General features: G+C 53.9%; 1 protein-coding gene across 1 annotated transcript; it reads left to right on the top strand.

Annotated features, from left to right (window-relative positions):
- The first annotated feature begins 497 nt into the window (after window positions 1-497).
- Window positions 498-13,928, top strand: OTOP3 (otopetrin 3). The gene is made up of 7 exons (XM_025467934.3): window positions 498-730; window positions 5,728-6,144; window positions 6,234-6,370; window positions 6,979-7,037; window positions 7,313-7,431; window positions 11,120-11,934; window positions 13,258-13,928. The coding sequence occupies exons 1-7, from the start codon at window positions 712-714 to the stop codon at window positions 13,426-13,428; spliced, it is 1,737 nt and encodes a 578-aa protein (XP_025323719.1). The 5' UTR covers window positions 498-711; the 3' UTR covers window positions 13,429-13,928.
- Window positions 13,929-14,647: the final 719 nt, after the last annotated feature.

The following is a 14,647-nucleotide window of genomic DNA, read 5'->3' as shown; positions in this document are numbered from 1 at the left end:
GTGGCCAGCCACAGTCAGGTGAAGGGGGGGACCGGCTAGAGTGGGGACTGGGGTGCGGGCTAGGGTGGGAGAGGTGGAATGAGGTGGGCAGGTCTCAGAGGCTGCTGCGGGGATGTCAGGAGGGCCAGAGGGGGCGACTTCCCTCCTCCTCCTCCGCCCCCTGTCCGGTCAGAATGAGGTCTCCTCCGCACCAAGGTCACGTTGGATTTAGGGAGACAGTGCAGTGGCGAGGTTGCTGCGTGACCACACCCCTCCCGGGTGCTGGGTGGGGTACAGGAAAAGGCGACACCACACCTGGGAGGGGGTCCGGTCTGTTCCCTGATCGGCCGCCAAAGGAAAGTGTAGCCTGAACCTGCAAGGCGATGCTGGGGCCTAAAGACTCTGCACCCCACCCTCCCCACCCCCACCCCCACCCCCGGGGCGGGCCTCCGCGGGTCCTCTGACCCTGAGGCCGCCGGCCTGCACCGCCTCCGGCCCCGCCCGCCCGCCTCGCTATTGGCTGCACCTTCCGGGCTGGAGCCCCTGGCCGGGTAATTAACGGAGGATTAATAAGATCCCCAAAGTCAACAGAAAAATCGATGGGCCGAGGAGCCGGGAGCAGAGGCTGCGCGGTCCCGCGAGCGGAGGGCGTCAGGGGTGTCGGTGCGGGCGCAGGGGCCTGACCTGGCCCAACGATCTGCGCAGCTCGCAGTTGCTGGTCGGCCGGCCGCGATGCCCGCCCAGGCCTCAGGTAAGGCTCCCCGCGGCCCCGCAGGGCCCTGGAGCGCCCTTCGACTGCTGGTGGGGCATTCCTGGCAGGCCCACCCTCGACATTCACACCTACTCCGCCCCAGATCCGGGGTTCAAGGACTAGGCGCTACAGGGATAAGGAAGGGAGTGCGGGATGATTCGTTGGAGGCCAACTCCTGGCCACCCCAGAACCAGCCCCACTCTGCCCTCCACCCCAACTCTAGCTCCACGTACCACCTCCTTTCCGCGGATGGAGGGCACACAAAAGGTCAGCAGGGCGCGCCTCACCCCAGCCGGTCTGGGTGCGCACAGCCAAAAGGTGGGTGCCAGGCCAGAAAGAAGCAAACACCCGGATGCCTTGGAAGGGGTGTGGGGTTGGGGCTGCCCGGACGCCCGGTCTGAGGCATATGTGTAGCGGCTGCTGTAGGCCCCGAAGCCCCTCAAGTGACTCGTAGAGAAATCGCCAAGCTTCCACCCTGTGCTCAGCAACCTCCTCCGGAGCTGGCCCTGCGCTCCTCACCAGGCGCCGCGCCCCAACGACTGTGCTGCTTTCATCATCTCTCTGATCGGGACACACAAACCAGTTTGGTGTCTGGGCCCTCTCTTGGACTGGCCAAGGGAAGTGCCAGAGGGCGGCGGATTCCTCCTGGGTGTTCCCCCACCCTCTTCCCCGCTTCCCACCCCAACACCCTCCCTCCCCCGCCCCCCCCCCCCCCCCCCCCCCCCCCCCCGAACAAAATTCGCCACTTTCAGGGCTCCCTCTAGCGAAAGTTGGAGGGTTGGATTGGGGGTGGTGAGGAGAGGGAAGGACCCTGGAGAGAGAGGACCTGGAACCTAGTCCTCCAGTGTCCCCTCAAAGTCCAATCAAAAACCGCCCCTGAAATTCACCAGTAATCCTGATCCTTCCAGCCTCTCGAGGACCTCAGCAGAACTGGAAGGAAATGCACAAATAGCTAACACAGAGTTTTTTGTATGCCAACCACAGCTCTACATGCATTTACGTGCATTAAATCATTTAATTTTGACAAAACCCCTTTGAGGTAGGTATTATGCGTTAAGCCCTTTGTTTATTCGTTGAGAAATCTTTACTGAGCATCTTCTGTGTACCAGGCACTATTCCGTAGTTGTACATCCGTTTTGCATATGAGGAAACTGAGGCACAGAGAGTCTAAGTAGATTATCCAAGATCACAGATGTATTAACTGCCAGAACCTGGGCTCTTTTCATTTTAAGATTATTTATTTGTTTATTTGAGAGAAAGCAGAAAGAGAACATATGAGTGGCGGGAGTGGGAGAGCAGAGAGAGAGGGAGAAACAGGAAGCCCCACACAGGACTCTCTTGATCCCAGGACCCTGGGATCATAACCTGAGCCAAAGGGAGATGCTTAACTGACTGAGCCACCCAGGGTGCCCCCTGAATCTGAGCTCTTTAGGCTGTACTGCCCCGGGAGGACCAGGGAGATTCTGGGGATGACTGAAAAGGAGCAGTCAGGGTTGGGAGAAAAGGAGCAGGGAGGTGTCCCTATGAGCCTTATGCTTGCTCAATTTGGGCAAGGGAACCTGGGAGGATGATAAAGATCATCTCTAAAGTCTCCTGGGGGGATCCCTGGGTGGCGCAGCGGTTTGGCGCCTGCCTTTGGCCCAGGGCACGATCCCGGAGATCTGGGATCGAATCCCACGTCGGGCTCCCAGTGCATGGAGCCTGCTTCTCCCTCTGCCTGTGTCTCTGCCTCTCTCTCTCTCACTGTGTGCTTATCATGAATAAATAAAATTAAAAAATAAATAAATAAAGTCTCCTGGGCTGGGCCAGGATGGAAAGCACTTAATGGGAAGGGTCTCTGTCCATGGCTTTGGTGCTGAAATTTCCCCCCAGAAAATGGCAGAGTCCGTCAGCAAAAGCATCTTGCCTGTGTGAGCTTTGGAGGGTCCCAGTTAAGCAGGACCTGGCCTCTGCCCTAGAGGAGGAGTTCCTGGCCTTGAGGGGAGCCAGCCATGCCCAATGTACCTCACCAGGCAGGACACACCCGCTCTCAATAGATACTTGGGCAGGGAGAGAACAGGCAAGGCAGAGGGACAGCAGGCTCCAGGAGTGAAGGGTGGGGACGGGAAGCCACACAAGAAATGTGGAGCCCTGGACTCTCTGGCTGGGCCTGGATCAACACGGGGGCAGGTGCCCGAGTGTGGGAAGGGAGCTGGACAGAGAGGGGGCAAAGCTAGAACAAAGATGGAGAGAGGACTGGGAAAGGGGGGCAAAATCATTTGTAGATCCTTAAGAGAGGTCTGAGTTTTATGATTCTATTTACCATAAGAGAACCACAGAAGGTATAAATATTGAGCAAGTTCACATGGGAGTGTGGGGGCTGGAGAGGCTGTATTTTAAAGCCAGATGTGGTGAGGGTCTTTTGGTGGTTACAGAGAGAAAAAGGCTGAAGCTCCTGAAGCTCAGAGTCCAGAGACAGAGACAGAGCAAAGCACAGTGAGTTAAAGTGGAGCAAGCATGATAGGTGATGTTCCAGCAACAAGCACAGGGTGCAGTGGGGGCACCTAGTGCAGCCTTGGCGTGGGGTTCAGGGAAGGCCTCTTAGAGAGTGGGGTTCTGCTCTAAGCTGCACTCAGCTGAATGGCAGGGGCAAATGGTTGGCTGTGGGTAGACAGGGAGGTGAGCAAATGCAGGCACATTCTGGAAGCTGCAGCAGGAGGACACATCCCACAGCAGGGAATGGGGTCTGAGGACAGTGCTAGAGTGCACTTGGTAAGTCAAGTGCTCTTGGTAAGTGCTCTTAGTAAGTCAAGGCCAGACCAAGAAGCAACGGAAGCTAGCCTCCAAACCCGTACTAAACATGCACTGCTCGGTTTTGTTTTGAAAGTCTGTACAGGCCATGCGAGGTAGTTTGGACTTTATACTGAGGGCAAATGTTTGCTTTTTTAATTTATTTTTTAATCCAGGTATAATTAACATATAATGTTATATAGTTTCAGATGCACAATATAGTTCTATACATTTGCCAGTGCTCCTCAACTGTACTCAAAATCCCCATCACCTACTTCTCCACCCCCCACCCACCTCCCTTCTGTAACCACCAGTTTGTTTTCTACCTTGAAGAGTCTGATGTTTCATGTCTCCTTTTTTCTTGTTTGTTCTTTTTTTTTTTTCTTAAACTCCACATATGAGTGAAATCTTGTGGTATTTGTCTTTCTCTGAGTGACTTATTTCACCTCAGCAATTTTGTTGCCTTTGTTGGACTCGCACTAGGGGAGAGGCACAGTGGGTAGGGAGACCGGTCCAGGAGAGAGAGGAAGGGGCCCTGGACTAAGGTAGAGGTTGTGGTCCAGAAAAATCTAAGGGATACTTATGGGCTAGACTGGACAGGCTTGGACCTGAGATGTTGGGAGTGAAGGGGAGAGACAAGGAGGGTACCTGGCTACCTCCTGGAAGAGGTAGGGATGAAGACACCACTCACTGATAGTACAGGCCTCCTGCAGCCTGGAGGATGAGGATGGATTGCATTTGGAACCCTGGGCCCAGAGCACCAAAGATGTGAGGGCACTGGCAGCACCAAGGGAGAGCACCAGAGGTGGCGGTGATGGCGAGGGAGCCTCCCGGGTCAACTGAGAAGCCTCCCACAAGGACAGTGCCCTGAAGCACCAGGACATCCCCACTCTCTAGTTAGATTCAGCCCCATATGGAATGGACACCCAAAGGGCCCACAGAGAGAATGCAGGACTCCAGGCTGGGGCCCTGAGCTACAGGTATGGGGTGACTCAATATCTTGGTCCCAGAGAAGGGTGACAGAGAGGCAGCCTGAGTGAAAGCTTGAGGAAGGTGAGAAAGTAGCAGGAGACATCCAGAGAAAGAGAAGTCAAGGATGGTATTCCCCATGTTGTGCTGGGCATTCATAGGTCATCCAGGAGTCGGGGGTGGGGGGGATGGTGCACATGGAAGTAATTTCTGTCCAAGTCTGGGGCATAGCATGCATGCTGATCCCAACCTGTCCCATGGTCACGGCAGACATTGCAAATCAATCACAGAACTTTTCCCGCTACACCTTAACACACTTTAAAAACAATTTTAATCACACAAGTAATGTGCTTTTAGAAACTAGAGCATTGGGGTGCCTGGGTGGTTAAGTGGTTGAGCGTCTGCCTTCAACTCAGGTCATGATCCTGGGATCCTGGGATCCTGGGATCAAGTTCCACATCGGGCTCCCCACAGGGAACCTGCTTCTCCCTCTGCCTGTGTCTCTGCTTCTCTCTGTGTCTCTCATGAATAAATGAAATCTTTAAAAAAGCAAAACTGGAGCATTAAACCATTCTCAATCCTAGTGCCCTCCTTCCTTCCCCAGAAGAAACTCCTATTGTGAATCTGGTGGGTGTCTCCTAGACCTTTTAAAAGGAGTAGTTTTATATGTACCCATAATAGAGTATTATTTTAAATCACAGCATTCTTTCCCACCAAGCCCACACTCAGCCTCAGGATCCTTCTCAACAGAGCATGCTAGGCAACCATCACCCAACTAACTAGAGTCAGAACAAGAGAGGACACTTACTTGCTCTCCCTGCCTTCAGGAATGAAATTCCTCCTTCAAGTCCGCAGAACACAAGCTGCCTTCTAGTGGTGAAAAGTCACAGCCCTGGAAATTGTCCCGTGGCCAGACATGCTGCAAATGCCCCTGGCTCCCTTGACAGGCGTTATTTTCCATCTTGGGATCAGGCACGGGGGGCAGAAAGTGGGGGATAGCCCTCCTAGGGGTTGGGAGGGAGGTATTCCTCAAGCCAATCAAAATAATCCCTATGGGTTTTTGAAACACGAAGAATTTCCATAACCCCTGGTCTGTTTGAACCTCCTCGGGTCCTGTAAAGTAGATAGGGCAGCTGCTGTTATTTCCAATGTCCGACCAGGGAGGTTGCAAAGCTTGCCCTAGGTTAGGAGCAGTTAGGAGCAGGGGTGGAATTGATGCCAAAACAGCCTGGCAGCCCATCAGGACCCTTTCTCCCCAGCCCCTTCTCAGGCTCCATCCACAGCCTCCCCAGAAGCACAGGAGACTGGAGCAGCCCCGGCCGGGGAGAACCAAGTGGATGTGGGGGCCGAGAAAACTGGAGCTCCTGCCTCGCCCCACCAGAAGTCCTGGCTGGTGCGGCATTTCTCACTGCTGCTGCGGAGGGACAGGCAGGCCCAGAAGGCAGGGCAGCTCTTCTCAGGGCTCCTGGCCCTCAATGTGGTGTTCCTGGGTGGAGCCTTCATCTGCAGCATGATCTTCAACAACGTGGCCATCACCCTGGGCGATGTGTGGATCCTGCTGGCTGCACTCAAGGTCCTGTCCCTCCTCTGGCTCCTCTACTATGCCACCTGCACCACCCGCCACCCACATGCTGTGCTCTACCATGACCCTCATGCGGGACCCATTTGGGTGCGGGGTGAGTGTTGGGGCTCTGGTTGGATGGAGAGGGGTGGGGAGGGAGAGCCAGGTCCAGGGGAGGTGCCAACAGCCACCTGGCCCGGCCAGGCTCCCTGGTGCTCTTCGGCAGCTGCACCATCTGCCTCAATATCTTCCGAGTGGGCTATGACGTGAGCCACATCCATTGCAAGTCGCAGCTGGAACTCATCTTCCCTGTCATCGAGATGATCTTCATCGGTGTCCAGGTGACAGGCCACTCCCATCCCCATGGCAAGGGCACACACACCCTACCTATGCCGAGAAACAGCCACACAGGCAACTACATACGGGGCCCAGGGTACATACACACATATCACAGCCCCCTCACCACTAATGCCTGCTTCCATGTACCCATATCTACACACACCTACATGTACCTGCATCAGCACACCTGACATGTCATGAAATGCAGACACCTATAAATAAATCTGCCCGGGCATACGTGCCTCTAACTAAATCTGCACCACCCACCTCCTGCCCCACGTATACAGAGCTACTCTTAGTCATGATCATCCCTCACACTGGAGTCCCTGTCCCATGCTGGGCATTGAGCTAGGCATCATCCTTTCTAATAAATAAGTAGGCATTTCCCAAGAGGTGGGCATTTTAGCCTCATTTTAGAGCCGACAAGACTGAGGCACTGAAATATTTTGCCACTGGCCCAAGATGATGCAGCAAGGAAACTGCAGAGCCAGGATTCCAATCCAGACTTCCTCACTGTCACTGTAAATACACACAAACAATAAGGGCACCCACCCCGTGGTCCCACCACCACTACCCCCAGCCCCTGGCCTCAAGGCCCCATCTCTTTCAGACCTGGGTGCTCTGGAAACATTGTAAGGACTGTGTTCAGGTCCAGACCAATTTCACTAGGTAAGATGGGGCACCTTTTCTCCCTCTGATGCCTGGGGGTCCCTGTCCCCTGCTGGTGGCCATTCCCATAGCTTCCTTTGATAGAGTGTCCCTGGGGCTGCGGGTTAATCTGGGAAGGGGTCCCAGGTGGCTCCTAGGGCTGCCTCCCCTGAAGTCCTCATACCAGATGGGATCTGGCTTTGGGAAAGAGTGGTCACCCCAAAGGCAGTGACGATGAGGGTGGGGACCTGGGGAGCCAGCCAGGCTGTGTGGGCAAAGTATGGCACCTCCTCCAGGTGTGGCCTAATGCTGACCCTGGCCACAGACCTGCTGCTGTGGGTTCTGGATGTCACCAACGACTCCATGCACCACAAGATCAAGGCTGAGCTCAACACCCTCATGGAAAACTTCTCAGGTACGAGGAGACATGATCCCCCAGCCCCAAAAGTATACACACACACACGCACACACACGTTACACTCCCTCCCAGAGTAGGAGCAAACTCTGGAGGCCAGATCATGACTAAACAATGGTACACATCCTGCCCTCATTCTGTGCCTGCCCCATCCGGTGTTAGCACCCTACAGCCCTGCTCCAGGCACCTGCCTCACTGTCAGCAAGGTAGCCACTAATCCTGGCTCGGCTATCCACTGATAAGTCCAGGTATGCACCGCACCCCTAGTATTTGCATTTTTACTTGCAAGAATCTAAAAAGGCTTCAGGACTGAAAGGAGTGTCTTCCTAACACAACTGCAGATACCTGGACATAGCAGGAGGGATAGAAGATGTCTGGGCATAAAGAACTCCTCAGATAGTTCCAAGTGCCCAATCCCCTACCTGCACAGTCTGCCCTTAGAGGCTATATCCCACAACCCTACATGTGGGACTCAGCCACCCCTGTATGTATAAAGCACCCCCCGCAGGTGGCATCACCATCCTGACCTGTGTGCAGCCACACCTTCCCAGCACATTCACGCATTCACACACCCACCGCAAAAGTCACGACCCGCCTGTGTACTGTGGACATTCTTTACACTCAGATACGTTTTTCAGAAGAGCTGTGCGAAAAGAATTTTTGGCAAATGACATCACAGATTTTTTATTATTAAAAAAATTCGAACATACAGATGAGTGAAAGAACGGCATATATTCATCACCTAGATATAATAATTATTAACATTTCGCAGTATTTATTTCCATTTTTTTTGCTGAGTTATATTATGGAGATCATAGCATTTCATCTCAAAACATTTTAGCGTGCATCTCTTTATTTTTTTTGAAAAAGATTAATTAATTTATTTGAGAGAGGGGCACCTGGGTGGCTCAGTGGATGAGCGTCTGCCTTCAGCTCAGGTTGTGATCCCAGGGTCCTGGGATCGAGTCCTGCATCAGGCTCCCCACAGGGAGCCTGCTTCTCCCTCTGCCTGTGTCTCTGCTTCTGTCTGTGTCTCTCATGAATAAATAAATAAAATCTTTTTTAAAAATTTATTTGAGGGCAGCCCGGGGTGGCTCAGTGGTTTAGCGCCGCCTTCAGCCCAGGGCCTGATCCTGGAGACCTGGAATTGAGTCCCACGTCAGGCTTCCTGTGTGGAGCCTGCTTCTCCCTCTGCCTGTGTCTCTGCTTCTCTCTCTCTCTCTCTCTGTGTGTGTCTCTCATGAATAAAGAGATAAAATCTTTTAAAAAATAAAAATAAAAATTTATTTGAGAGAGAGAGAAAGCAGAGGGGGAGGGACAGAAGGAGAGGAAAGAGAGTCACAAGCAGACTCCATGCTAAGTGCAGAGCCCAATGGGGGGCTCGAGCCCTTGACTGAGATCATGACCAGAGCCAAAACCAAGAGTTGGATGCTTAAACCAATTGAGCCACCCAGGCACCCCATGCATCCCTTTATTTTATTTTTCTTTAAGATTTTATTTATTTATTCATGAGAGACACAGAGAGAGGCAGAGACATAGGCAGAGGGAGCCGCAGGCTCTCCACGGGGAGCCTGATGCGGGACTCGATTCCAGGACCCTGAGATCATGACCTGAGCCAAAGGCAGACACTCAGCCACTGAGCCACCCAGACATCCCTCCCATGCATCCTTTTATTTTTTAATTTAGATTTATTTATTTATTTATTTATTTATTTATTTATTTATTTATTTATTTATTTATGAGAGACACACACACACACAGAGGTAGAGACATAGGCATAGGGAAAAGCAGGCTCCATGCAGGGAGCCTGATGTGGGACTCAATCCTGGGATCCCATGATCACACCCTGGGCCGAAGGCAGGCACTAAACTGCTGAGCCACCCAGGGATCCCCCATGCATCCCTTTAAAACAAGTATATTTCCCTACACTACCTCAATGCTATTATAATTTCTAACAGAATTCCTCAATATCATCTCTATCCTCTATCTTCATCCATCTGTATTCGACTATAGATATATGATCTAGATTCAGTTTTCTCCAACCAGCCTATGAAATGTCCTCTACAATAGTGTGTTCAAACACACAATGCATTTGTTTGTTGCATCTCTTAAGTCTCTGTTTTCCTAATGGCATTGAGGTTTGTCAGGCTGCTTCCTAGTGGTGGCATTTGACTTGTTCTCCTCTTTCCTGCTTCATCTGCAAACTGGAAGTACGAACCAAAGTCTTGATTCGATTTGGGTTAAACACTCTGGGCACCAGTGTTTCACAGGGAGTGCTGTGTGCTTTGCAGGGCACCTCATGGCAAGGCAAGATGTCTGATTTCCCCAGAGTGAGTGCTGGGCAGCATTCAGGTACAGCAGCCAGATCCTCCTGTTATAAAGTTGTAGATTTCCCCTTGTGCCCAACCAGTAATCCGTAGAGTGACATATGGCCCCAAAGATACCATGTGCTGAATGCTTTAAGAAAGCTTGGCATTGGGGCACCTGGGTGGCTCAGTGGTTGAGCATCTGCCTTCAGCTCAGGGCGTGATCCCTGGGTTCAGGGATGGAGTCCTTCGTCAGGAGGGAGGGAGCCTGCTTCTCCCTCTGCCCCTCTCTGTCCTCTCTGTCCCTCACTCTGTGTCTCTCATGAATAAATAAATAAAATCTTTTTAAAAAGCAAGCAAGCAAGCAAGGTTGGCACTGGGGCATCTGGGTCAGTTAAGTTAAGCATCAGTCAGTTAAGCATCTGCCTTCAGCTTGGGTCTTGGTCCTGGGGTCCTGGGATCAAACCCCAAGTGGGGCTCTCTCCTTGGCAGGGCACCTGCTTCTCTCTCTCCCTCTGCCTGCCACTCTGCCTATTTGTGCTCTCTCTCTCTCTCTCTCTCTCTCTCTGTCAACTAAATAAATAAAATCTTATTAAAAAGAAAGAAAGAGAGGCACCTGAGTGGCTTAGTGGTTGAGCATCTGCCTTCGGCTCAGGTCATGATCCTGGGGTCCTGGGATTGAGTCCCACATCAGGCTCCCTCTCAGGGAGCCCGCTTCTCCCTCTGCCTGTGTCTCTGCCTCTCACTCTGTGTCTCTCATGAATAAATAAATAAAATCTTGAAGAAAGGGATCCCTGGGTGGCGCAGCGGTTTGGCGCCTGCCTTTGGCCCAGGGCGCGATCCCGGAGACCCGGGATCGAATCCCACGTCGGGCTCCCGGTGCATGGAGCCTGCTTCTCCCTCTGCCTGTGTCTCTGCCTCTCTCTCTCTCTCTGTGACTATCATAAATAAATAAAAAAAATTAAAAAAAAAAAAAAAAAAAAAGAAAAAAAAATCTTGAAGAAAGAAGAAAGAAAGAAAGAAAGAAAGAAAGAAAGAAAGAAAGAAGGAAAGAAGGAAAGAAGGAAGGAAGGAAGGAAGGAAGGAAGAAAGAAAGAAAGAAAGAAAGAAAGAAAGAAAGAAAGAAAGAAAGAAAGAAAGAAAGAAAGAAAGAGAGAAAAAGAAAAGAAAGCTTGGCACCTGAATCTGGAATCCCTTTGTGAAGAAATGACCATCCTATGATTTCTGATTTCTACCTTTGGGTCTCAGTTTCCATGTCTGTAAAATGGGTGGCTGGGTCCCTTCCACCTCTGGCAGACTCCAGGGGTATGGAATTGATTTGTGCAGCTGGTCTACTCCAGGCAAGGCCCCCCTGTGCAACTGTCTCTCCCCCTGCCCCCCAGGCAATGACACCAACACCTGCCTGTGTCTCAATGCCACGGTGTGCGAGGTCTTCCAGAAGGGCTACCTGATGCTCTACCCCTTCAGCACCGAGTACTACCTCATCTGCTGTGCTGTGCTCTTTGTCATGTGGAAGAACGTGGGCCGCCGCCTGGCACCCCATCCAGGTGCCCACCGTGGCACCCCTCCCTTCCACCTGCACGGGGTCATCTTTGGGCCACTGCTGGGCCTGATGGCACTGGTGGCAGGCGTGTGCGTCTTCGTGCTCTTCCAGATCCAAGCAAGTGGCCCTGCCATTGCGTGCCAGTACTTCACCCTCTACTATGCCTTCTACATAGCTGTGCTGCCCACCATGAGCCTGGCATGCCTGGCGGGCACGGTCATCCACGGGCTGGAGGAGCGAGAGCTGGACACGCTCAAGAACCCCACCCGCAGCCTGGACGTGGTGCTGCTCATGGGCGCAGCGCTGGGCCAGATGGGCATCGCCTACTTCTCCATCGTGGCCATCGTGGCCACCCATCCCCATGAGCTGCTCAACCGCCTCATCCTGGCCTACTCGCTGCTGCTTATCCTGCAGCACATCGTCCAGAACCTCTTCATCATCGAGGGCCTGCACCGGCGCCCGCTCTGGGAGTCGGCTCCCGAGGCCCTGGCCGAGAAGCGGGAGGCTGAGCCACCCCGCCGCGACTCCCTGCTGGAGCTGGGCCAGGACGTGCGGCGGGCCTCGCTGGCCTACATCCACTCCTACAGCCACCTCAACTGGAAGCGGCGGGCACTCAAGGAGATCTCGCTCTTCCTCATCCTCTGCAACATCACGGTGAGTGGACAGCCCGGGAGCGTGGGGGGCGGAACTGGCCAGGTGTGTTCACTGAGCACTGACTATCCCAAGGGCGGTGGGCCTGTCCCTTTTATTGTCAAGGACACATGCCTCCTGCCAACTAGCTCCATGCTGCTTGTCGGCCGTGCCCCCAGCGCCTGCAAGGTGCCTGGCATGAGTGAATGTGCCAGCCATGTGGTTAAGTGCTCTTCACAAATGTGAGATGTTCACCGTCAGGAAGTTCACTCTCTAGTTAGAGAGATGCCGGGGAACCAGTTAGGGAATTACCTTTTTTTTTTTTTTTAAGATTTTATTTATTCATGAGGGACACACACACACACACACACACACACAGAGAGAGAGAGAGAGAGAGAGAGAGAGAGGCAGAGACACAGGCAGAGGGAAAAGCAGGCTCCATGAAGGGAGCCCGACGTGGGACTCGATCCCGGGTCTCCGGGATCACTCCCTGGGCCGAAGGCAATGCTAAACTGCTGAGCCACTGGTGCTGCCCCAGAATTACCAAATTGTTGATCATCCACTGTATTTGGTCAAAGGAAGAGATCACAAAGTGTCTGGTTTTCTAAAAACTCTATAGAGTGGAAGCAGTTAATGTGTCTGGCAGCTCAAGTCCCACGTCCGCCTGTCAGTGCTGTGGCTCTGCATCTCGCTGAATCAAAACGCTAACCCCGTGCAGCAGGCGCCATCAGGCACCATCATTGCCCCTATGTGACAGATGGGGAAACTGAGGCTTAGGGCGGCGGTGGCAGGGCCGGGACAACCAGGGTGATTCGAGGGCATGTTGAACACCGTGTTCCAGGTGTTCTGCGCTCGAAACACCTCAGATAGGCTGACCACACGTTGTCACCCGGCCTGAAAGGACAGTAGGAGCTCAGAGAAGGAAGTGTGGGCCGGAGGGGCTAAGGAAGGCTCAGGAAAGTTTAATCTGGGCCTGGAGAAAGGGACAGAATTTGGACAAAAGACAGGGCCCAGTGAGAGAGTCAAGACTGGCAGAAGAATAGAGCCAGAAGGGAAGAAGGTGGCTGAGGTCAGGGCACAGGGAGCCCAGTTTGACAGAGCAGGTCGGGGCGTAGCTGGTGGCTGCGTGGCCTCGTGATCCACCGAGACTTCTGGCTGGCAAGCCGGGGAGGTGGTTGTGGTATGGGTTGGGGCATGTAAGGGAGCATCGGCTGGCTTTGAAAGCCCAGGGCGGACGGGATGTTAGGGTGCAGGGTGTGCTTTGGGCCCTGCCCCCCCAACAGAGCACCCTGGGGCAGGGAGAGCCCCCCCCACTCAACCCCCTCCTCTCCACCTACCCCCCCCCAGCTGTGGATGATGCCTGCATTTGGCATACACCCGGAGTTTGAGAACGGGCTGGAAAAGGACTTCTATGGCTACCGGACCTGGTTCACCATTGTCAACTTTGGCCTGCCTCTGGGGGTCTTCTATCGCATGCATTCCGTGGGGGGGCTGGTGGAGCTCTATTTGGAGGCCTGAGGCTGCCCATGGACCAAGCCCCAGAAGAACTTCAAAGGGCCATGGCTGGGGAGAAGGTAGCCCAGAACCTCTGAGCAGGGGGGCCTAGACCGGACTGGGTTCTGCACAGCCTCCCCCTCCCCAGATCCTCATGCCCCCACGTGGGGGGCAAGGTCTGCAGCCCAAGACGGAGGGCTGGGCCTGGACACTGAGCTTCTGAACCCCATGCCCAAGATGGGCACATGCCTGCCCCTGCTCACCATCACAATCAGGACACCCCAAGGTACACCCCAGGAAGCCTGGGTCAAGGAGGGGTGCCTCAGGGGTCTGCCTCCTTCTGTGGGAAGGAAACTTGGTCTGAACTCAGGCCAGAACATCCCAGAAGAAGCTTCCAGCCTGGAAGGCAGCCCTGGCCCTCCCTCCCCACGTCCCCTGTCTCCTAATGAGCTCATTAATTAGCTACCAGGCAGGGTTCAACAGCTCTCTCCTGCTGCCATAAACCCTGTTTGTTTGATCGATTACATTCAGGCTTCGTGACATTTGTTCTCGGGGACAGAGCTGCCACTCCACGTGTGGTGGGAAAGGACCATTCTCCCTCTCGGGGCTGGGACAGTCTGTTTTTGAGCCAGAAGGGATCTAATCTCTTGTCTGATTCATGGGAGGAGGTGAGGAGGGGGCTGCGGCTCTCACATGCCCCTGCCCCTCGCTAGCAGGCTTCTCTCTGGAACAGAGCCCCGGGTGACTTTCTGCAGCCAGCTTACCCCAGGGACTGCAGCCTCTGGCTGTTTGATCCCCATGCCTGCTGTATCCTCTGAGCCATCGGGTGGAAAGGGCAGGCACTGACAGCCCATCCATCTCTCTGAGCCCAGTGCAAACAGTGGGCTGTGCCCTGGGTGAGGCCCCACGGGGAGCACAGGGAGGGTAGCCCAGGCTTTGCTGCCCCTCCCTGTGGAGCTGCACCAGCAAGCACAGGGCCAGAGCCCCAGGGACCCCCTAGTGCTGTTTTGGTGGCTTCCAGGGGCCAGCAGAGCCCTCCCCAGAAGCTGTATAGAAGGCCGGGAGGCAATCCTCTCTCCTGTCCTGCACGGGCTTTTTCTCTGGGGCCACACCCTGGGTGAGAAAGTGCAATCCTCCACTTCCCCACCGAAGAAAATGACAAATGCTGGTTCCTGGGCCTATGCTGAGGGCCCTCTGGGGACTGATTCTGGCCCCCACTCCCCTGAAGACATGAGCCATGGCC

Source organism: Canis lupus, chromosome 9, assembly GCF_003254725.2.
Source record: "Canis lupus dingo isolate Sandy chromosome 9, ASM325472v2, whole genome shotgun sequence".
NCBI classification, from domain to species: domain Eukaryota; kingdom Metazoa; phylum Chordata; class Mammalia; order Carnivora; family Canidae; genus Canis; species Canis lupus.
This window is presented reverse-complemented; position numbering and strand designations above follow the sequence as displayed.